This window comes from Mesoplodon bidens, assembly GCF_964165515.1.
Source record: "Mesoplodon bidens genome assembly, chromosome: 5".
NCBI classification, from domain to species: Eukaryota; Metazoa; Chordata; class Mammalia; order Artiodactyla; family Ziphiidae; genus Mesoplodon; species Mesoplodon bidens.
This window is the reverse complement of record NC_138161.1, coordinates 110489529-110514229: the sequence shown is the minus strand read 5'-3', so window position 1 is coordinate 110514229 and position 24701 is coordinate 110489529. Positions and strand designations below refer to the sequence as shown.

The following is a 24701-nucleotide window of genomic DNA, read 5'->3' as shown; positions in this document are numbered from 1 at the left end:
ATTTTCCTTTAATAAAATTAAGCATGGAAACAAAATCTCCCAAGATATAAAAATGAGATTCTGAAAGGCAAGCCTTGTGATTCAAAAAGCTCTTCTTGTTATGTAAAGACAATGACCATCAAGTGTCCCTCCCTGGGCTCTGGAGGGTTTCAGTCTCCCTGCCCACCCTGTCATCCACACAGGCCCTCTGGGCCTCACCGTGCAGATAGGGAGCTGGGCAGGGCATCCCCGCTTGATGACAGAGGGGATCAAGGCCCAAAAGGCAGGCTGAATTTTCTCGTTGTGAGACCCCCGCTTCTTTGGCACTGCCTGAGCCCCGTGGCTGGTTCCAGCTCTCCAGGTTCTGCCTACTCCTGGCACCAGGCTCCACGATTAAGCCAGGCAGCTACTAGAAGAGAAGGAAGAGTTGTTTCTAAAGGGGCCTTGTGTCTTTGTGCCTGGACCACTTCCAAGGTGGGGAATCACCAACCCTTCAAGACCTCAGGCTTGGGTGGGAGCTCCCAAATCAGGAGCTGAGGCCACTCCGGCTGCAAAGGAGATAGGGCACCCTCTAGCGGCAGGCCTGGCCCTTCCAGGGCGAGGCAGAAGGGCTGGTACTCAGGAACCTGTCCCAAGGCCTGCAGATACCTGGAGGAGGGTGTTGCCTGGTTTTTGTCCAAACATGCAGGCTCTGGGCAATTGCAGGGATACTAGCCTTCAAACCCAAACCCAAGGGCTTCCCTGGTGGCGCAGTGGTTAAGAATCTGCCTGCCAATGCAGGGGACACGGATTCAAGCCCTGGTCCAGGAAGATCCCACATGCCACGGAGCAACTAAGCCCGTGTGCCACAACTACTGAGCCTGTGCTCTAGAGCCCACGAGCCACAACTACTGAAGCCTGCAGGCCTAAAGCCCGTGCTCCACAACAAGAGAAGCCACCACAGTGAGAAGTCCATGCACGGCAATGAACAGTGGCCCCCGCTCGCCACAACTAGAGAAAACCTGCGAGCAGCAACGAAGACCCAACGCAGCCAAAAATTAAAACAAGTAAAATAAATACATTTATTAAAAAAAAAACCCAAAGAAAGTGATAACAAACCCAAGAAGTGATAACAGACTCTGCTGATCAGTGACCTGGTTTAAGTAAAAATAAGTCCATATTAGGAAGGTGAGCCATCAATGAAGGCCACCCTGAGCACCATAGAACAGGTGTGTGTGTGTGTGTGCGTGTGTGTGTATAAGCACCAGGTGAGACAGACAGGGAACCTGGACCCACCCCTGGGGGAGGAGAGGCCACAGTGCCCATCCTATGTATCACGGCTCCTGCCAAGAATGTCCCATCAACATGGGTCCCACCCCAGGCAAGACCAAGCAGACCCAAACCAGAAACAAATTACCTCTTAGCCAGTGAGCACCTCCACACAAGTTTGTCCTAAGATAAGCTGGAGAAACCTCAAAAGGAAATCTCCAGAACGTTGCCACCCCCTCCACTCAGCTCTGAATCACTGGCTGCAGGCTGCACACCGCAGCACCAAGGACATGCAAAGAGATGCATGGTGGGCACATGATATATATGGCCCAGGTGGGGGTACAGAGCTCGTCACAGGATCCTCAGATAACTGGATCCAGAGCAGCCCCGGAACATAAAATGTGAAATGTTTCTACAGCAGTGGCAGGAACACACGACTTGGACCTTTATATTTTATATAAAGCAATATAAGCAAAATTGATTTATAAGCAATAAAAGGGTAATTCATGTATCCTCTTTGAGCCAAAGATTCTTCATGTACAAAAGAAAAAAAAAACTGCCCTTTTTACTCATGAGGCTGGTTTAAGGATCAAATGAGATAAAATTTTTTGATGTGGACCATTTCTTTAAAGTCTACTAAATTTGTTACAATATTGCTTCTGCTTTATGTTTTGGTTTTTTGGCCCCGAGGCATGTGGGATCTTAGCTGACCAGGGATTGAACCTGCACCCCCTAAATTGGAAGGTGAAGTCTTAACCACTGGACCGCCAGGGGAGTCCTGAGATAAATTTGTTGAACTGATGCTTTGGCTTTAAAATATAAAGGATTTGGATTCTATTTTATAATAAATCTGTTTTTAATATAAAGATGTCTACCTAAAATCGTTGTATAAAATCAATTCCAGAAAGACAGATTCACCATGTTTGCCCTGAGGTTTGTGGACCCTGCCCACCACTCTGCACCCCAGTTGAGGAGGCCCGAGCCATTCACTGGGCACACGAGTTGAGCTGGGCTGCCTGCTCTGGTTAACACTCAAACTGGTAGTGGGTCCTCCTGGGACTGGGATAATCCACAAGTGGGTAGTCAAGAGGTAATGACACAAGCCGCTCCCCCAGCCCCATCCTCTTCCCTCCCCCCAGGGCTCCCCAACAGAGGCCAGTGCGAAACTCCTCAGTGTATGTAGATCCTGTCGGAGATCGCTCCAGGCAAGTGGGTCGTGATCCGCATTCGCACCCAACAGTAGTAGTCCATGGGGTGGTAGTGAGTGTAGGGGGTAGCCGGAGGTCAGGGTGTGGGTGACAGCGCTGATGACGGGGGACGTGTCCGTGGAGCTGCTGTTGCAGTAGGTCTCCATCTTCGCGACCCTCTCGTCAAAGTACTTCCTGCCGTAGTCCTTGCGCACCCCCTCAGGCAGCTCGTCCCACATCTTACTGGCGATGGCCTGGATGCGCTCAGCGCCGTGGAGGCTGGTGGTGGCGATGAAGTTGCCGGGTTCCACCACGCCGACCTTCACTCCCAGTGGGTGCACCTCGTAGCGCAGGCAGTCGGAGAAAGCCTCCACCCCAAACCTGGTGATGCAGTACGGGGGGCCGGCCGCGTGGGCCATGCAGCCCAGCATGCTGCTGATGCTGACCACGCAGCCTGCGGAGGAAGACAGCAAACTCCTGCTCACGGAACAATACCTGCAGAGGGTCTGGGGCCTGGCGTGTTTCTGGAGGTCTGGCCAGAACCTGGCCTCCTGGCCCCTGACAGCTATTTTGCGGCCTGTCAGGCTGGGGCTCCGCCTTCTGAACCAGCCAGGGTGAGGGGGCCCCCTCGTTTATAATGAAGGCCAGCTCAGGCCCACACATCAGCATCAGCATCTCTGGTATTTCCTGGGTAGCTGGCTGTTCCCAGGCAGGACAGGGGAGGAGCAAAGAGTGGAAAGCAGGCCTACACAGCGGGAGGGCGCAGTAAACTGAGCAATACACACAAGCTCTATCTCGCCTGCCACGTTCTCCTGTGGCCAGTAACCCCAACTGTTATCACCTGGTCGGGCTCTGTCGCCAAGCAGGCAGGGGCAGGGTCCTGAACCTGACTGCAGATCTAAGACGTGCGGACAGAGTCTCAGGCACTGGGAGAGAGTGGGGAGCTGGAGAAGCTCTCCCATAGGCCCAGCCTGGGGGTGCTAGGAGCTGACCACAGCCTCTCCCAGCCGTGGGGCAGTGGATGGAGAAGGAGCCATCCAGCCTGCCCGGTAAGCCCAGGCAGACTTGAGACCCACTCGCCCTGGGTGCGCACCCAGGAAGTTAAGGCACAGCCCCACCTGGACACTGTGAGGAGACACCTTTCAGAAACCTCTATGTTGGAAGTTGCTGAAGGATTGGGGATTTCTTCCAAAACCCTACAGATGCTCTCTGGGTTCCTCCTGTCATTGCTGGGGCAGTGGGATGGATGGTATGGATCTTCCCCTTTTTGCCATAATTGTTTGCTACTATCGGGAGAAAATCTGAGTCAGTGACTTCTTAGGTGGTTTGCTTACATTTGGCCACCTAACGTGGTTTGGGCGTTTGTTTTGGCAATTTCTAATCTTGATTATTACTATTATTATTTTCACCTACTACCACAATTGTCTCATTGGTTAACTATGGCACAGTAACCCACAGAATGGATATACCAACATTTACTTAACCACACCCCTCTCCATACCTGATGTGTACACACAGCTCTGTGCACAAAGGTGGTTATTTGTCTGGATCAGGTTCCCAGACTGGGATTACAACTGTAATCTTTTAGCCTTTGGTGCAGACTGCTGACCTCTTACCTGCTCTACTTTCTGAAAATCACACATCCCTTTCTGCTCCCCGGTCCAGGGCACCCCCGCTGGCCACCATCCATGGCCCCTTGTGGCCCCTGGGGGTCATGCACTCAGCCAGTGAGGGCAGTGGATGTTGAGTCTGCTGAGACCTATTTCCATTCTGAGCAAAGATGAAAAGGTAGAGCAGGCCCAGGGGGCAGAAAGAAGGTCCCTTTCCAACTCACCTGTGGCCCTCTGGATGAGGGAGAGAAAGGGTTTTGTCCCCCACACTGTGCCCCAGAGGTTTACTTGCACCACCTCCTTGTAGGTCTCCATGCTGGAGAACTCCACATCCCCCAGACATTGAGATGCCCGCATAGTTAACCAGGCCCTACAAGCCTGGACAGGAGGGGACAGAACCGCACTCATCACAGGGCTCGGCCTCCGGATATCACCCATCAGCCTGCAGGCCATTCCCCTCCTCACTTTCATTCCTTTTCCCCATAACTTGCCAGCTTCTCGTCCAAGGCTCTTGGGACACGTTCTAGAGTCACCCAGGAATGACAGGAGATGGAGAGGCCTAAGCTGCTGGCTGTGACCCTCCCTTCAGTCTCGTGTCCAATTCTCATCTCACTTCTGCCTGCAGCGACTCTCTGACCCATCATGACCCAGCCCACCTCCAGCCTGGAGCCCCACCTCACCTCACTCATTTCAATCCTATTCCCTCCAGTCTCATCCCACTTCCTGCACCTGGGCACCTGTTTATTCATTCCTGCCTCTGAGCCTTCACTTGTATTCTCCCTCTTGCCAGAAACCAGGGGAACCTCAGGAGTCTTCCAGGCCAAGCCCTCTCTGGAGGACCAGAGAGGGGACGCGGCGTCCAAGGTCACACAGCAAGTTAAAGGCTCAGCCAAGCCTTGATGTCGGGTGGGGCCCCCAGTCCAGCTCCCCTCCAAGACCCTCCTAACCACTACTCCATCCTCTGTGAACCATGCACTATTGGCTGGGTGTCATGTGGTGAGCCCCTGGCACCTGGTAAGCTGTTCATCAGTATGAACAATGGACACACCTGGTCTTTGCAGGTAGCGAACACCCCTCAGCTTTGTGTGGTCCCATGGGGCTGTACTGGGTCAGAGCAAACATACACTGAGTGTACTTGGGTTGACTGTTTCCTGCAAGGCCAGCTAAGGGCCAGATAAGTAGACTCAGAGAACTGGGTGCTAGCAGGATCACTGGAGTCCGTTTAGGCTGATTACTACTCTCACAGCTAGGGAAACAGAGGACCCAAGGCGGGAGCCTGGCTCCGGTGTGACCAGTGAGGCTGAGGCTGAGGCAGAGGCAGCGCTGAACTGGGGGACGGCGCAACGAGGAGGCAGCCTTGTGCTGCAGGGCCCCCTCTGAGCTGTCTTTTGGGTGTAAGGACTGGATGGGCTGGAGCCTCAGGACGGCGGGGCCCTGTCTCTTCTTTGTGGAACCCCTCAGGATTTTTCATGGCAAGGCCATGAAAGTGCTCCTTGCCAAGGCGTAGCCTCAGGGCAGGGCTGCCTCCTGGGGGGCTGACCCCTGCCTGTGGGAACTCTGGCCCTGCTTCACCCCTACTTAATCATGGAAATGAGTTTGTGTAAATGACAGAGTAATTGGTCTCTAGCTTCTTTCCTTCGTGTTACCCAAATTAAAGCTTCGTCAACTGACCTCTGGTGCCTTCTCCTTCAATTAAGGAGAATTAAGGTCATTTATCAGAGGAAGGAAATGGCCGGTTAACAAAGTGCTCATGACGCTCTCACCCCCACTCCCCATGGCGGCCAAGCCGAAGCCTCCCCCCGCCGCTCAGCTCTCAGGGCTGACCTCACGCAGCCACTCCCTCTCCCCCCGCTGCAGACTTTCCCCTGGAAGTCTTTGCCCCACTCCTGGCACCAGGAGAAGCAGGAGGCCTCTCACCAATTGTCAAGGCTGCCACTTCACCCTCCACCTTCCACACCATCAGCCATCCATCCTTCTCTCTTATGCAACTTCCACTCCTCCCTTGCCCCGGCTCCCTCCCGTCAACGTTCAACGTTGTACACAGCAGATGCTCAATAAATGTTTGTCGGGTGAATGACTGTCTGTAAATACCATGTCCCCATATCCTAAAGAACTTTTTCTCAATCATGCTACCCCCTCACACCACCGTCTTGCTCTCCTTCCCTCCACGGCCAGGCTTCTGAGAACACAAGCTACACTCTCCAGTCTCCCATTTCCCTGCCATTCTGGGTCCCGGCCCCATGCTGCTCCAGGGTGTCCAGGGCGGCCCATGCTAAGGACGCCTCCCTCATCCCTCACCCCCGCCACCTTCACTGGCCTCAACCTCTCCCCCTGCACCTGGTGTGCTTACACCACTTATGGATCCTGACCCTCACTCCTCCCTTCGCATTAATGATACCCAAGCATCTCCTCCATCTTCCCTGACCCCTTTCTTCCACCTGTCCCCCCGTGCCCTGTCCTAGTGCACCTTCCCTCAAATGACACTCAATGCTTAGGCAGCCTCATCTTCTGTATGTTCATGGAAATTTCCAGCTGCTTTGTGTTTGATTCATATGGCACAGTATGGCACACAACATAAAATACATACAGTCCTTTTATCCAGCTAAAAATTAATTACATTTGATACCGATAACGAAACAAGTTTAACGGAACTTGACCTGTGGAAGCACACTGTTCCTGGATCACAGCTCTGACGACATGATAAGTAACAACAGTCTGTGGACGAAGGAGCTCGCTGGAGTCCTCAGCCAGCATTCTGAATAAACTCATGACATTCCTGCTGGTCTGGGTGACAGCTGTTCTCCTGCAACGGCCCCATCGCCACCTCTGAGGAACTGTTCCAATGTACCCCCGGGGAGTCACGGCTCTCTCCCAACCCCACCTGCTCCTCCAGACCATCGCTCTTACCTGCATGTCCCACAGGTCCCCGATTCATCCTAACCAACCAACACACCAAGTGCCCAGTGGCCCAAGCCTGCTCCTCTTCCTTGCTAATAGTTTCACTGTCATCTTCAACTCCTCCAGCCCCTTCATCTCTTCCCCATCTAATGAGTCAAGAGTACCATTAATATTACTGAGAAAGATCAAAAGGACAGCTGCCAGGCCCTGAACTAAGCACTTTGCATCCATTCATTCGCCTGATCCTCACAACCAACCTATAAAAAAGTACGATAGGGCTTCCCTGGTGGCGCAGTGGTTGAGAGTCCGCCTGCCGATGCAGGGGACACAGGTTCGTGCCCCGGTCCGGGAGGATCCCACATGCCACGGAGTGGCTAGGCCCGTGAGCCATGGCCGCTGAGCCTGCGCATCTGGAGCCTGTGCTCCACAATGGGAGAGGCCACAGCAGTGAGAGGCCCGTGTACCTCAAAAAAAAACAAAAAACAAAAAAAAGTACAATAGATACTAAATTGTTCCATATCTGGATGAGGCAACTGAGGCTCAGAGAGGTTAAGCACCTTGCTCAGTGTCACCCAGCTAACCAGTGGACAGGAGGGCATTAGGACCCAGGTCTGTGTGAGGACACAGCCCTGGCACTTAACCCTGTGTTGCTATTGCCTTCCTTTGCTGCGTCCTTAGAATCGGTGCCTTCTTTCCTGCGTCTACAGCATTAGTTTGGGTCCCTGTTGCCTCCCTCCTATGTTGTTGGAGAAGCCCTCCCAGGTCTCCCTGTCACAGTCTCTTTCCTCCTCCTCCATCCTGATCTGACCCCCTCCGGCAGACTCTCCTCCTCGGTCAACCACTTCCTGCTCCTATGCTTCCCTTCCGGAGTGGGGCGTGCGAGACCTCCTTTGCCATGCTTCTCACCCACTCCCCACCAAGGACTCTGCCCTCTCTGAGCCTGAACAGCCTGCCACTCCTCTGACATCACGGCCCCTCCTGCCTCCGCTGCTTCCTGGCTCCGCTCAGCTCCCCTGCCCCTCAGCCTGAGAGCAGCTTTAGTTGAAATGCCCTGCCATGGTCAGATTGACATGTGAGCCTCACAGATGGACAAGCTGAGACCCTCACAGGTGAAGGGACAAGCCCAAGATCACACTTCTAGTAAGAGGCTAAGCCCAGAGTAACTCCAGTCTTCTCACTCCCAGACCAAGAGTGCCCCAGGTGTAGGGTCTTCCCTGTCCATGGCATAATGTCACCAGCGCTATAACTGTTCCTCATAGGTCCCACCATGAAGCCACTGACTTCAACTTGGCTGGTGCCCAACTACGAACTTCTCCTCCCCGCTCATACCCCTTCGGGTGCTCAGCACACTACCAAGTATACAGTAGGCACTCAATAAATGTTTACTGAATGCAAGATAAGGGATGGTTTCAAGATCAGGCCAGGCCCACAGCCTGCTGGTTGGTCTACTCACTTGGCCTTTCCCTGCAGTGGGGAGGAGAGGGCTGGTTACAGGCTCTGGATGTCCAGTCCCTCAGAGCCCTGCTGGGGAGCAAAGGGGCTCGTGGCAGATGGCTCACCGGCTCTAATCGGACAATGCCCTTCATCTCACCACCACGGCTGGCTCCCCTGGCTTTGGCAGCAACTGTTCCACAGAGCCAGGGTGAAAGGCATCAAACTCGCCATCAAAATGTGCCCTCCACGGTGCGGGCAATGGGAGTGGGGAGAATGCACTTGTCTCCCGGAAGGTTCCTGCTGGGGTCGATGGGTGGAGTACGAGTCAGAGCGGCCACCAGCTTAGGAAAGGCATCTGGTCTGAAAGCTCAGGGAGGGCACCACCTGGAGGTCAAAGACAGTATTGCCTGAGAAGGCAGGAATTTGCACTGTTTTACCAGGAAAAAGACATTTGGGAGAGGGGGCAGGAAGGGAGGGAAAGAGGGAGAGCGAGACATGTGCAACCACGTATCTGACAGATTTATTTTCTTTTTCAGACCTAAAAATCTTCACATCTTTCTTCCCAAAAATGCAGTATTGGTTAAGTAAGGTCATGGTGAGTGGTTTAACAACCCTTCCTGAAATGCATCGAGTGGAAAAAAGCAGCAGGGAAAGGTTTGTGTGTCAGGGTGGTGCTGGGGTTTGAGCCCCATCCAAGGGCAGGGGGTGAGTGCTTCCCCCTGCAACCCAGGGTCCTCCCCGCCTTGCCCGATTAGGCTAACTGGCCAGACTAGTACAGGGAATGGAGGTGATTCTGCCCTGGTGGCAGAGGACATCAAGGACCAGGGTCTGTGTACTCAGGTGCATCCCTTAAGAGGTGCCCGGTTGTTCCAGCTACAGTTGGAAATAAGGGCATCGCCACCTGTCCTGACCTGCTCAGGTTAATGCAATGAGGAAACTGCTTTTTACAAAAACCTGTTATATGACAAAGTTCTATGCAAATTCAGGAGTTACTAAACAGGAGACAAGTGTCATTCACTCAGCAAACATTTCTTGGGCCTCTGTCATGTTCCAGCACTGTGCTAAGAACACAGACACAAAAATAAATAACTCAGCCTCTGTTCTCAAAGAGTCAAGTTTTAGGGAAGGAGGCAGATGGGTAAGCAGAGAATATGGGGTGACTTTGCTGTATGAAAGCTTGTGGGAGGCGGGAGGCTGAACAGAAGGTGGGGTGGGCAGGGAAGAGCCTCCAAAGGCAGTGCCAGCTGAGGACATTAACCAGAGGGGGCCTGGGGATGGGGCACTTCAGGAGGAGGGGCACTACGGTCCTGCCGTAAGCCACTGCAGGCAGAGCAGAGGCAGAGGAAGTGGTGGGACATGAGGCAGGAGAGGTGGGCAGGGGTCTGCTTGGGGGCAGGGGTGAGCTGCTGGAGGATTTGCGTAAACTAGACATCATTTATTGTTTACTGTGCTTCACACTGCTAAGCATTTGATTTGCATTATCTCATTAGTCCTCACGCCCTAAGCAGGTTGTATTACCATATTTCTTGTATTCTATGACACATACTTTTTTCACCATAGGGATGAGCTACGATCGATCTGAAAATTAAACACTGTCAGTCATAATTTAATTGGTAGTGACTTTTGTCAGTGGTCTACAGAACAGTGATGCATCTTATGAGAGGAAAGGAGTAACTGCCAGAGGATGAAGTGATGGAGAAATGCCTACTCTCAGCCGAGGGCTTGTCTGGGCTACATCTGGTACTGAAACAAACATCCCCAGTAAGGCCAGAGCGGGAAGCACGAGGATGGTCAGCATACACCAGCGGTGGAAAGTTCTCTGCAGGTTGGGCTGAGTGTCAGTGGTTTGAACCAGGAGGACCCTAACCCCAGGTTCTCCAGGGAGCCTCCCCAGTGGCCCTGGAAGCAGCAGCACGGCGTGGCACCAGGAATGCCAGCCACATCCAGAGTCACCTCTGCACAGAGCAGCCAGGTGTGAGGCTCAGTCCACGCTGAACCCCCCTGGTATGCCAGTCTTCCCAAACGACATGGTGTTCCAGCCACGGGGGAGCAGACAAGCCTGGAGGTCCTGCTGCCGTCCCCACAGAGGGCTGCACCAGAGAAGAGCTCCCTGGACGCCATCTTCAAGTCCAGAGGCTGGAGGGGCTGGTGCCCACAGACACCTCTCTTTCCCACAGACAGCACGTGGACATTAGGAAAATACATATCTTGTTTTAATTCAGTCTTCATATCGTGGTTCCTCAAATGCCCCTTGGGGTAGAGCCCGCGTGGCCTGAGTCTCCGAGGGATGCTGATGTCTACTCCCGATAACATGGATTCCAGCTGCTGTCGAGAGCTGAGTGACATTTCCTCCTCTGGACTTTGTCAACCCTGCTGCCATCTGGCAGCAGCTCTTGGGCCCCACGCCAGACCTCTCCTGTGCCTCTAGCCAGCATCAAGCCAATGTCCCTGCAGTTCCCGGGGGAAGCCCCTCACTCTAGGCCAGGGTACCAGCAGGAACTTAGTTTGGCAGCTTGGCAGCTAAGAGCCTTCTCACAGAGGAAACCGGGGGTTAATCTCACAGCCCACAGCTTCAGGCACAGCATTCAGGCCCCAGGAGAGAAACCCCACCCTCCTACCTTCTCCTGACAGACCTCCCAGGAGTCCTCATCTGCCTCTGAGCAGCCTGCATGTCCTGCTGTCAGTTTGCCTCCAGCTGTTCAAAAGAAACTTTTCCCAACCCCCCTCAGCCCGCAGCCCGCAGACTATGGCAGTCTGTCCCCTTCTGGATCCACCTGTCCCGGGGCCCAGGCTGCACTGCCCGGGCCACACTGCCTCCCTGGCTCCAGGGTTTCTGTCTTTGTCCATGTCTGTCTTGCTGCTCAGGGACAAGCATTCAGTCCTACTGTGTTGGTGCCTGTGTAACCGGTTTATTGATAAACCCACTTCTTTCACTATCCCTTTAAACTTCGTCTGTAAGCTATTTTACCACCCCTGGATGAAATTTCAGGCAAGTCTTGTAGCTTTTCCACTCATTCTCAGATAACAGAGAACCTCTTTCTTTTGGCAGGGAGTCCAGTTCAGTCTACTAATCAAATAACTCCTGTCCAGTCTGGCTTGAATACCCAAACTCTCAAACTTATATCCAGTTTAGATATCCAGTTTGGATCTAGAGACTGTCATACAGAGGGAAGTAAGTCAGAAAGAGAAAAACAAATATCGTATATTAATGCATATATGTGGAACCTAGAAAAATGGTACAGATGAACTGGTTTGCAGGGCAGAAATAGAGACACAGATGTAGAGAACAAACGTATGGACACCAAGCGGGGAAAGTGGCGGGGGGTGGGGGTGGGGGTGGTGTGATGAATTGGGAGATTGCGATTGACATGTATACACTGATATGTATAAAATGGATGACTAATAAGAACCTGCTGTATAAAAAAATAAATAAAATAAAATAAAATTCAAAAAAACCCCAACAACTTATATCCAGTTTAGAGCCTGCCCTGACCCAGGCCTGGCAGGGCTGTGGGAAGTGGGAGTGGGGTGCCAGGTAGCAGGGCTGGAGGCTGGCCTTCTCACTATTTTCAGGTTTGTCCTCCTCTCCTATTCCTTAATCTCTGACCCTTCCAGGGCTGGATGCAGGGGCTGGCTAATGAAAGGGCAAGATGTAGTCATCTGAGGGTGGTGCCATTGTTGTCTGCTCTTGGAGCCCTGGGACAGCAGGTGCTCAAGAGCTGGTCCTCCCTTCTTGGGACACTTTTGTGGTTTCCACAGAGATCCTTCCACTGGACCATTCCCTCCTCTACCTGGGCATCTCCTCCCTCAGCCTGGGCTTCAGTGGGACACCCTTCTGGCTGAGTCACACGCACCCTCCTAGAAGTCTCACTGCACAGGTGCCCTTAAGATGACTCCAGGCAGCTCTCCCATTGTGCATATCAGGTCCAGGCGGCAGTGTCCTGCCTGTAGAAGGACAGCCCCCTCTCTAGGGGCTCTCTTTGCTCTGCTTCCAGATGAGCCACTCCACCCTCATTTGGGGGCTTTTAGACTTCTTTTGGTAAACACTAACACACCATTTTGTGACCTCCAAACTCCAAGGCACAAAATTTAAGTTCTCCAAGTAAGTTCTCTTGAAGCCCACCTCATTTTAGTTGAGACCAGAGGGAAAATAGCACAGCACCCTAACTACCCTTTCCAACCTTTCAACCTCTTCTACCTCAATTTATTACAACATCGAGGCAGATCATGGACTAGTCCCGGCAGAAGAGTTTCACAGCCTCTCAGCATTTATTGTTCGGCTGTCTAGCACCTCAAGGCAGAATGTGAGGACACTCAGCACATATTATATGTGAGCATCTATCACACGTATTAGAAATATGGTGACAAGAGGAACAAGTCTGGGGTGTTGTAATATTACAGGATGAGCCAAAAAGGAGGAGCCAGCAAAGGAGATGGAGAAAAACCAAGAGTGCAGGGTGTCCACAAAGTCAAGAAACAAAGTGTTATAAGCGAGAGCGGTTTGTTTGGTCAAAGCTGCTGACAGGTTGCGTATGAAAATGGTCTGAGAAGTAGCCAATGGATCTGACAAAATAGGGACTGCTGGCATCCTTGATAAAAGCCGTATCAGAGGCATTCAGAGCCCCTCCTGGTCTGGTCCTGCCTTCCTTTCTCAGCTTCCTCTTCCTCCACAAAGGGCACTAGGCTTCAGCTACCTCAAAGTACCAGTGATGTCTGGATATGCCACCTCCGCCCATCACAGGGAACTCCTGTTCATCCTTCCAGATGGTGATGAAATGGCATCTTGGCCCACCAAGCCTTCCCTGCGCTCCCAGAGAGGCAATCTTTTCCTCCTCCGATACAAATCTTCCCACTACCACCCCCCATGCTTATTCACACTACGCCCCTCTCACTTATTGGGCTTCAGCCACAGAGGCCTCCTGCTGTTTCTCTAGCCCCCCAGGCACACGCTCTCCTTGGGGGTTTTGGCTTGGCCATCCCCTTTTCCCACACGCATCTGCATGACTCGCTCCCTCACTTCTCAGTGAAGTCCTTCTTCTCTCTTTAAAACCGGGCACCCCTTCCACCACATTCACCCTCCATCTTCTTTTCCTGCTTTATTTTCCTCCATAGCTTTTATCATCCCACAGAGAAGCAATTTACTTACTTACTGTGTTCCTTGTCTATCTCCTCCCCCCACGTAAACTCCACAGGGCAAGAACCTGTCACTGAATTGGTACATGCTGTAGCTCCAACAGAGAATGTTGCTGGATCATAGCAGGTGCTCAATAAACATCTTTTGTGAATAAACAAATAAACAGAGTGGTAGGAGCAAAAGCCCCATCTAACTAGGTTGCGGAAAAAAATGGAAAGTAAATGAAAATATCTAGTACAAGAAACCCTCTCGGGGTGCTTTTCTATAAAGGGAAGCAGAGAAATGGGGTGGTAGTACACACAGGAAGTGGAGTTGTGTCGTGGTGTGTGTGTGCGCACACGCATGTACATGTGCCAAAGTGATTTGGTAGACAGTGAGGGGTTAATGATGTGGGAGGGTGGAGACACCTATGTGGTGGAGCCAAGTCCCTGAGTTGGACTGAGGCACTGAGATCTGAAGCACAAGAGGAGGGGTAACTAAATACGAGCAGGCAGAGTGTTTGGCAGATGTAGCTAGAATCTATCATGTGGCTTAACGTCTCAGAACCAGCTTGGAAGACTAATCTCCCATTTTCAACTCCTGCAGCACTTTCTCCATAGTCCCTAATAGCTCTGACCATCTTCTGGTTTGCATAACTAATTCAGACCTCTAGTGACTTCTGCCCCCTCTAGCTCTTAACCAGAACAGACAGACCATGACACCGTAATAGTCAAGAGGTAGACACCACCAGACATAACCTGGCAGTGATTTGCCTGGTACTCTCCTCAAAGAACGTGTCACTAACTCATAAAATCACCGCTGCAGGAGTGGAAGGACCTAAGATCACCCAGTTGGACCCTCTCATTTAAGTAAGAGCAGAGTGGGGCTGGGGAGGCGAAGTGCTTGCCCAGTTCCCGGGTTAGTGGCTGATCTAGGACTAGCACCCAAGGCCCTGACTCCCTCTCGAAAGCTCCTCTGCAGCATTAAGTCCAGGTGTGCTCCCACCTTGTCCCTGGACAGGCCAGCACAATGGCACAGGTGCTGAATATATGAATGAGGAATTTTAAAGGCACAAGGTGTTTTGAGGCACCACGACTCCTGCCAGGACCTGTTAAGGCAGGTCCACATTATACAGAGAACCCAACCTTAAGCACAGCCACACCCATTTCCCCCCAGATCCTTTCACCATTAGAGGGAGTAGGCACTGGTATAGCTTTTGAGGGGAGCACTCTGGCAGATTTGAATAAATTCTAAAATCTGCACACCTTTCCACCTAGCACTTTCACATCTAGAAATTTTTCCTAAGAATTACTAATGAAAGATAGGTGCAAGGGCTTCCCTGGTGGCGCAGTGGTTGAGAGTCCGCCTGCCGATGCAGGGGACACGGGTTCGTGCCCCGGTCCGGGAGGATCCCACATGCCGCGGAGCAGCTGGGCCCGTGAGCCATGGCCACTGAGCCTGTGCGTCCGGAGCCTGTGCTCCGCAACGAGAGAGGCCACAACAGTGAGAGGCCCGTGTACCGCAAAAAAAAAAAAAAAAAAGATAGGTGCAAGATTATTCACTGTGGCTTTGTTTATAATAACGAAAGTAAGAAATACAGTGCACAGATGAATTGCAGTTACTTTGGGGCAAGAGACTGAAATGAAAAGACTTCACTTTTTTACACCACATATTTCTGTATTGTTTGAATCTATTAGGAGTATGTACTACTTTCATAATGCAAAATAAGTAAAAATTAAAAGGACAAATAAACTCTTCTCTGATCTAGAAATATGTTCAGACCATGACAATGCAAATTACTTTACTATTTGTACTTGTTCATATTCTTGAATTTTTTACATTGAACAGATACTGTTTTATAGATATTAAACCTAGTTAAAAAAAAATTCCTTCCCAGGGTTCCTACTGCCTTCAAAATAAAGAAAAATGTCTCATCCACTGAGGAGAGACAGCAAGTTGTCCTGAATACCCATTCTTCCCTTCTTCTATAGCAGTAAAACCCCTGACTTAAAGCAGGGTACATATTGTTTCAGAATACCAATTACATTTCCCAGCATCCCTAGCAGTCAGGTAGGCCATGTGACTAAGCTCTGGCCAATAGAGTGACAGCATGGGTGCTATATGTGCAACTTCTGGATCATGCCTTTAAAGAACAGTAAAAGAAGCACGAAATGGCCAAAAATGGCCCAAAATCCAAACATTTTAATCCAAATATCTATCAACTAGTGAATTTTTTAATGTAGCATATCCATACAATAAAACATCAACCAGTAGTAAAAAGGAATGAACTACTGATACATTCTACAATATGGATGAATCTCAAACACTTTATGCTAAGTAAAATAAACCTGGCACATAAGACTACTCATTGTATGATTCCATTTATTTGAATAGTCCAGAAAGGCAAATCTAAAGAGGCAGAAATCAGTGGCTACCTAGAACTAGAGGTAGGTGTGGGTAGGTGTGCAAATGATCAAGAGGGAAATTTTTGAAAGTTGGAAATGTTCTAAAAATGGATTGTGGTAAATGTAGAAGAACTTGCTAAATTAGGGGAATTGTCTCCTAATTCCTTTTGCAGCTTCACGTCCCAATGCTTCCTTTCATGCATCCTAAATTCCATTTTATGAGTCCCAGTGGAGCCTCATACTTCCAAGCCTATGGTTAGGTTACTCCTTCTGTCTGACAGGTCATTCCTCCCAGTCTCCACCTATGACAGCATTATTCATTCTCCATGGCCCAGAACAAACGTCACCCCTTTTGTCATGCCAGAGTCAATCCCTTCCTTCTGTGCATCCTCATTAAACATTCTTTGCACAACCCTGAGAACACTCTCCACTCTAATTCTTCCAGCTGTGTCTGTGCATGGCTGTCCCATCACCACTGGACAATGCTCCTTGGGGACAGGGATCAGGTCTTACTCTTCTTCAGCACCTAGCAAAGTGTCAGGAACATCATTAGCATTTGGCAAATGAACAAATGAATGAATGAAGCTATGAAGAACAAGAGACACTGAAGTGAATGGAAAAGATATCAGTTGTTGTAAGCAACAGATGAGCCAGTTGTTGGGAAGGCAATTAAAAAACAACTACAAACACTGGCCCAGGTTCTGGGCAGTACTGATATTAAATACTCAGCTTGAAGTAAGATTCTGGGAAGATGGCAGACTGGGAACCACCAGGAATCTGTCTCCCCACCTAGACAATAAGTGCACTGGCAGAATCTGTCTAATGTAACTATTTTGGAATTCTAGGATCTGTTGAAGGCTTGCAACTTCCAGGAGACTGTATAGATAGTAAATTGCGGTTGATTTTGGCCAATCTAACCACTTCTATTCAACATATTACTGGAAGTTGTAGCCAGAGCAATTAGGCAAGAAAAAGAAAGATATCCAAACTGGAAAGGAAGAAGTAAAATTATCTGCTTGCAGATGATATGATCTTACATGTAGAAAACCCTAAAGATTCCACAAAAGTAAAACCCTGTTAGAAATAACAAGTGAATTCAGCACAGTGGCAGGATAAAAGTCAACACACAAAAATCAGGCATATTTCTACAAACAAACAATGAACAATCTGAAAAGGAAATGACAAAAACAATTCCATTGACAATAGCATCAAAAAACAATAAAATACTTAGGAATTAGCTTAACCAAGAAAGTGAAAGACTTGCACAATGAAAACCACAAAACATTTCTGAAAGAAATTAAAGGTGAAAGAAATAAATGGAAACACATCCTGTGTTCATGGATCAGATGACTTAATACTGTTAAAATGTCAGTACTACCCAAAGCAATCCACAGATTTAATCCAATACCTGTCAAAATCTTAATGATGTTTTTTTAGAGAAGAGAAACCTATCCTAAAATTCATATGGAATCTCAAGGGACTCCAAATAGCCAAAACAAACTTGAAAAAGAAGAGCAAAACTGGAGGACTCAGACTTATTGATTTCAAAACTTACTACAAAGCTACAATAATCAAAATAGTCTAGTATTGGCATAAAGACAGACCAATGGAATAGAATTGAGAGCCCAGAAATAAACCCTCATATATATGGTCAAATGATTTTTGACAAGTGTACCTTGACCACTCACTGGGGAAAGGACAGTCTTTTCAACAAGTGGTGCTGGGAAAAGTGGATATCCACATGTAAAAGAATGAAGTTGGACCCTTACCTAACACCACACACAAAAATTAACTCAAAATGGATCAAGAACCTACATGTAAGACCAAAACAATAAAACTCTTAGAAGAAACATAGGGCAAAACTTCATGACATTGGATTTGGCAATGATTTCTTGGATATGACACCAAAGGCGCAAGTAACAAAATTAAAAATAGGCAAATTAGACTTCATAACATTTTTTTAATTTTGTATATCATAGATACTATCCCCAGAGTAAAAAGGCAACCCACAGAGTGGGAGAAAATATTTGCAAATCACATATCTGATAAGGATTTAATATCCAGAATATACAGAGAACTCCTAAAACTAAACAAACAACAACAAAAACATACCGTTAAAAAATGGGCAAAGGACTTCAACAGACATTTCTCCAAGGAAGATCTATGAATGGCCAGTAAGCACATGAAAAGGTTTTCAACATCAAAAATTATGAGGGAAATGCAAACCAAAACTACAATGAGATATCACCTCACACCCATTATGACGACTATTATCAGAAAAAACCCCAGAAAACAACAAGTATTGGCAAGGATATAGAGAAATTGGACTCCTTGTGCACTGTTGGTAGGAATGTAGAATGGTACAATCACTGTGGAAAAGAGTGTGGCAGTTCCTCAAACAATTTAAGATAAAATCATCATATGATCCAGTAATTCTACTTGTGGGTATATACCCCAAAGAATCGAAAGCAGGATCTTAAAGAGATATTTGTACACCCATGTTCATAACAGCATTATTCACAATAGCCAAAATGTAGAAGAAACCCAAATGTCCATTGACAGATGAATGGATAAGCAATATACGGCATATACACACAGTGGAATATTACTCAGCCTTGAAAAGGAAGGAAATTCTGTAATATGCTACAGCATGGATGAACCTTGAGGACATTATGCCAGATGAAATAAGCCAGTCACAAAAAGACAAACACTGCACAAGTCCACTTATATTAGGTACTTAGAGTAGTCAAATTCATAAAGACAGAAATTGTAATGGTGGTTGCCAGGGACTGGAGGGGAGGGGAGAATGGGCAGTTATTGTTTATATTAGGTATAGACTTTCAGTTTTGCAAGATGAAAAGTGTTATGGGGATGGATGGAGGTGATGGTTGTACAACAATGTGAATATATTTAACACTGCTGAACAGTACCCTTAAAAGTGGTTAAGATGGTAAATTTTATTTTATGTGTATTTGATTGCAATTTTAAAACCCTACCAAACAATAACTATGTATAAAAGGACAGTGATGGGCTTCCCTGGTGGCGCAGTGGTTGAGAGTCCGCCTGCCAATGCAGGGGACACGGGTTCGTGCCCTGGTCCGGGAAGATCCCACATGCCGCGGAGCGGCTAGGCCCGTGAGCCATGGCCACTGAGCCTGCGTGTCCGGAACCTGTGCTCCGCAAGGGGAGAGGCCACAACAGTGAGAGGCCCGTGTACCGCAAAAAAAAAAAAAAAAAGGACAATGATTATGAAGATGACCCATCTCTTACCTTCATCAAGTAGCCAGCAAATACAAGGAAGCCTTTTGAATGCAGATGCTTGGCCAAGGAGAACCCAAATCCAGAGTCACAGCCTGTGACCAAGACAGCTTTGCTGGCAACCTGTTTTAAAAGGTCAGACCCCACGTTAGGAACCCAGGATCCTGAGGGCTGAATGACCAGGCCTCCTCTGGGCAGTAAAAATTAAGGCTTCCTGAGTGGGCCAGGCCTGGCCCTCCCCACTTGTCTCTTGCTGTTTGGAGAAGCACCCTGGTATAGTAGAAATGCTTGGACTCAGAATCAAGAGACCAGGTTCTAACCCAGACTCTACCACCAACTAGCAATATTGCTTGGGCAAGTTACCTCCTCTTTCTGAACCTCAGTTTCCTCATCTACAATACCATCATCACCATCACCATCATCACTGTCATCTTCATCGTCAAGTACTGAGTACCTACCATGGGCAAGGCACTGTGCATGCATTATTTTAATTCTCACAATAACTCCATATAATAAGTATGATTATTATATCTCGTTACAAGTGAGGATATAGACATTTTAAAATGCCCAACATAATTAGCGATAGACCTGGAACTGAAAGAAGGACTGAGAGATTTCGGAGTCTAAACTCTTAACCCCTAACTTCATTTGATGGGGCAGGGGTTGTTCAGCGAGTGAGAGAGTGGCTCTGAGTGCCCTCGAAGCACTGAAGCCCTTACTCTGAGGGTGGGTCAGGGCCTGGGAGCCCAGGGAGGAGGGCTCTGACCACCTGGCTGGGTCCCATGTAGCCGGGCTGCCACTCACTGGGTTCACCGAAGAAGCGTTAAGTCCGACGGTCGTCAGGGACAAAGGAGGCAGAGTGAAACAGCAGCGAGCCTCTGCAAGAGGAAAGAAAGCCATGAGCAAAGGCTGTGGTCACACCAGACCTTGTTCTGGGGTGGAAGCAACTCAACAGGCCCTCAGGCACCAGGACCCACCCTACTCACTACTCCCACCCCAAACCCCTGAGGACAATCTGTTGGTACCACTGAGGAGGAGGGCCTGTTTCCTCCAGGTTACTAGTCTGGGACAAAGTGGGCCAGCAGTTGCAGTGGACATTTTTGCCACTGTGTAGGAAGAGCCTTCCAGTGATAGACCTTTGTCAACAAAGCCTTCTGCAAATGCAACAGTCTTAACCCTTAGGTTTTACATGGTTTCCTGATAGTTTTTTTATTTTGAAATAATTCTAGATTCACATGAAGTTCAGAATACAGAGAGATGCCCTGTACCTTTTACCCAATTTCCCCTAATGGTAACATCGTGCAAAACTCTAGTACAGTATCACAACCAGGATATTGACATATGCAGTGAAAATACAGAACAGTTCCACCACCGCAAGGATCCTTTGTGTTATCCTTTTATAGCCACACCCACTCCCACATCCTCTTTAACCACTAATCTGTTCTCCACCTCTATAATTCTGTCATTTCAAGAATGGAGTCATAGAATATTAACCTTTTGGGATTGGCTTTTTTCACACAACGTAATTCCCTAGAGATTCATCTGATTGTCTATTGTCGCATGTATCAATAATTTGTTCCTTTCTATTGCTAAATTGTATTCTGTGGTATCCTGTACCACAGTTCGTTTAACCATTCAACTATTGAAGGTCATCTGGGTTGCTTCCAATTTAGGGCTATTACAAATAAAGCATCCAGGAACATTCCTGTATAGGTTTTGTGTGAACCTGTTTTTCTCTTGGGTAAATGCCCAGAAGAGCAATTGCTGGGTCATATGGTAGTTGCATGTTTAGTTTTTTAAGAAACTTTAAAACTGTTTTCCAGGGTGGCTGTAGCATTCTACATTCCCAGCAGTGATGTATGAGTGATCCAGTTTCCCCATATCCTTGCCAGCATTTGGTGGTATCACTATTTTTTATTTTAACCATGCTGGTAACTGTGTAAAGATATCCACTGTGGTCTTAATTTGCATTTCTCTAATGGCTAATGATGTTGAAAATCTTTTCATGTGCTTATTTGCCATCAGTATATCCCCTTTGATTAAAATGTCTCTTTATGTCTTTTGTGTATATTCTATTGTAATTGGAGTGTTTGTTCTTTCACTATTGAGTTTTGAGAGTTCTTTATATGTTCTAGATGCTAGTCCTTTGTTGCATATGTGGTATGCAAATATTTTCTCCTAGTCTATAACTTGTCTTTTCATCCTCTTAACAAGATCTTTACGTAGAGAAATAGTGTTTCATTTTGAAGTCTGATTATCCAATTTTTCCTTTTATGGATCATATTTTGGTGTCAAGTTTCAGAACTCTTTGCCTATGCCCCAACCCAAAGATTTTCTCCTGGTTTTTTTCCTAAAAGATTTATAGTCTTGTTTTGTTTGTTTTTTCATTTTTTGGCCATACCACGAGGCATGTGGGATCTTAGTTCCCCAACCCAGGATTGAACCCGTGTCCCTTGCATTGGAAGGTTGGAGTCTTAACCACTGGACCGCCAGGGAAGTCCCTAGTCTTGTGTTTTATAATTTAAGTCCATGATCCATTGTGAGTTAACTTTTGTATAAAATGTGAGATAAGTCAAAGTTGGTTGTTTTTGTTTTTGCCTATGAATATCCATGCTCCAGCACCATTTTTTGAAAATGTTATCTTTCCTCCATTGATTTGCTTTTGCACCTTTGTCAAATAACGGTTGGGCATATCCATGTGGTTTTATTTCTGGATTCTCTGTTTCATTGAGTTATGCACTCCCACCTTATTTTTCTTTTTCAAAATTGTTTTTGCTATTCTATTTCCTTTGCCTTTTCATATAAGTTTTAGAACAATCTTGTCTTTTTCTATAAAAATCTGACTGGGATTTTGATAGAAATTGTGCTAAACTTGTATATCAATTTAGGGAAAGTCAACATTTTTACTTTTTTGAGTCTTTCAATCCCTGAACATAGTGTGGGTCTCCATTTATTTAGATCTTTGATTTCTTTCATCAGTATTGTATCATTTTCAAGGTACAAATCTTGTATAATTTGTTGTATTTATACCTAAGTAACTCATTCTTTTGAGCAATTGTAAATGGTATTATTTTAGATGTTGATATCCACAAGTTCACTGCTAGGATATAGAAATGCACTGACTTGTGCGTGTTATTTTGTATCCTGTGTCCTGCTGAACTCATTTATTAGTTCTAGGGGTGCTCTGTGGATTCCTTGGGATTTTCTATGTAGTCAATCATGTAATCTGCAAATAGGGACAGTTTTATTTCTTCTTTTACAACCTGTATGACTTTTATTTCCTTTTCTTGCTTTATTGCACTTCCTTATTGCACTATAGTGAGTCGGTGGTGAGAGTGGACGTTCTTGCCCTGCTCCCATCTTAGGGAGAAGGCATTCAGTCTTTCACCAGGAAATATAATGTTAGCTGCATGGTTTTCATAGATGCTCTTTATCAAGTTTAGGAAGTTTCCATCTATGCCTATTTTTCTGAGAGTGTTTGTCACAAATGAGTGTTAAATTTTGCTCTTTCTGCAATAATAGATTCATGGCATTTTTCTTCTTTGGCTTTCAGTTTGCTGGATTACATTAACTGATTTTTAGCAACGAGCCATCTTTGCAGCCCTGGAACAAATTCACTTTTTCATGGCTTACAATTCTTTTCATATATTGCTGAATTCTACTGGTTAATATTTTAAGGATTTTGGCACCTATATTCATGAGGGGTATTGATCTGCAGTCCTCTGTTTTGTACGGTCTTTTTCTGGTTTTAGAATCAGCTAATACTAGCTTCATAAAGTAAATTGGAAGGAGTTACTGCTGGGTACGGATGGGAGTTCCAGCTTCCCACTGGGTCTTCACCAATACCTCCCTGGCTATTGGTGAGGGGTCGGAGTGCCTCACTACTGCTCTCCACTGTATGGGGGTGTGTGGTCTCATTACTGCTGAGAGGTGGAGGAAGTCCTAGCTCTCCGTCTCTACTAGGTGTCCTCTGACACTCCTCTACCCGCCCCCTACCCCAAGCAGGCAGGGTTCCTTATTACTACTGGGTGAGAATGTAAGTCCTGGCCCCTACTTGGCTTTCTCTGACACTACCCCTGGTGGGGGCATTGGTCACAAGTGAGTAGAGTGGTATGGTCACTACACCCAAAACTAGTTAAATGACTTTATCTAAAATCAATCACTGTTTTACCATAACCCCAGGATTTGCTGTACAAAAAGAACAAGGTGTCTCTGGCAGAACTGTCCTTGTCCCCTGCCATCCTTTTGCACTATTTGATATTTTAAAAAGTAACAAAAAGGTCACAGCAAGAAAAAAATTATTTCAAACTGATTTGTTGCCAGATTTTCTCTAACCCACCTCCCCATATTCAAATATATCCACTCAAACTTGACTGTCTCTGGGTATATTATACCAGGCGTTACTGCTCATACCCAGCTATCAATGGCATATTTCTACTTCTCCAGAGAGCACAAGGCTCCATCCCTCCACACCCAATCCCCAAGAGGCAGAACCCTGATAAGGCGAGGGCCAAGAACACTGCTGGGGAGCTCCAGCTGACACAGGAGTGCCCTCCTGGACACCACTTGGTTTCTCAGCCTTTCCTTTGGCCACTGCTGGGACTGCCTCACCCTGCTCTTATTTATTCTCTCACTTTGCAGCTCCTGCAGGTGCCACGGGATCCCTGGCTTGGGGCTACTTCTCAGTTCAGAGGGGCCTTGGGTCTAGGAAGGCCTTAGCACCCCAATTCCTTACCTTTAGTTAACAAGCACCTGGGAAGCTTGTTAAAATGCAGGCTCCCAAATCCCTGATTGACATTCTGATTCAGTAGGATGGGGTGGCCCCTGGAAATCTGCATGTTAAACCAACACCTGATTCCAATACAGGCAGTACTGGGAAAGGCCTGGTTGATGTAGGTCCAGAGCAGCTGTTCTTAGGTTCTCCTCCCTGATTGCTTATTAGAATCACTTGGTAAAACGATGCTGATTATGTGCTTACATTATTAAAAAGAGATCTTACTATTTAGCAATAGATACCTGAACACCAACATGATGTCCAGGATTTGCTTTGAAACAATCCAGTAGAGGGAAGGGGAGGAAAGTGGGTGGGAACACAGATGAAACAAGATTGGTCATGAGCTGATAACTGTTGAAGCCCAGGTACACCAGGGATCAATTTACTACTATCTACTTTTGTATGCGATTGAAATTCTTCCGAAAATAGTTGAAGAACTAAGCAACCAAGAAAGCTTTTTAAACTATTCCCATGGTTGGCCTCACCCCTAATGAATGAAATCCGAGTCCCCAGGGGTGGGACACGAGGATTTTTTTCCCCACTGCGCTCTAGGTGGTTCTAACCTGCAACCAGAGTTTGTAACTGCTGCCTTAGGAAAAGAGAAAACGGACTTTTTCCCCATGGGGTTTCCTTTTCAAGCCTCTTGACTGCCAAGTCCTAACATCTCCGGGGACAAAATCAGCTCTAGGCCACAGCCCAGCCAAGGCAGACACTACTGTTTGCTGCTAGTATCTATTCTTCTCATCTGTCTCACTACCAAAATGTTGTCTGGTGTACCAACGTGCCCAATTCTTT

At 47.6% G+C, this 24701-nt stretch overlaps 1 protein-coding gene across 1 annotated transcript in view; it reads right to left on the bottom strand.

Annotated features, from left to right (window-relative positions):
• Positions 1 to 2397: 2397 nt before the first annotated feature.
• The window catches only part of BDH1 (3-hydroxybutyrate dehydrogenase 1), a gene marked incomplete at its 3' end in the record, with an annotated part of 32219 nt that continues 9915 nt past the window's right edge, over positions 2398 to 24701 (bottom strand). The window contains 9 exon segments of the mRNA XM_081235358.1: positions 2398 to 2505; positions 2507 to 2868; positions 4249 to 4366; positions 4368 to 4394; positions 8482 to 8546; positions 8598 to 8716; positions 19134 to 19255; positions 19937 to 19957; positions 19959 to 20010. Of these exon segments, the coding sequence (XP_081091484.1) occupies positions 2398 to 2505; positions 2507 to 2868; positions 4249 to 4366; positions 4368 to 4394; positions 8482 to 8546; positions 8598 to 8716; positions 19134 to 19255; positions 19937 to 19957; positions 19959 to 20010 (994 nt within the window).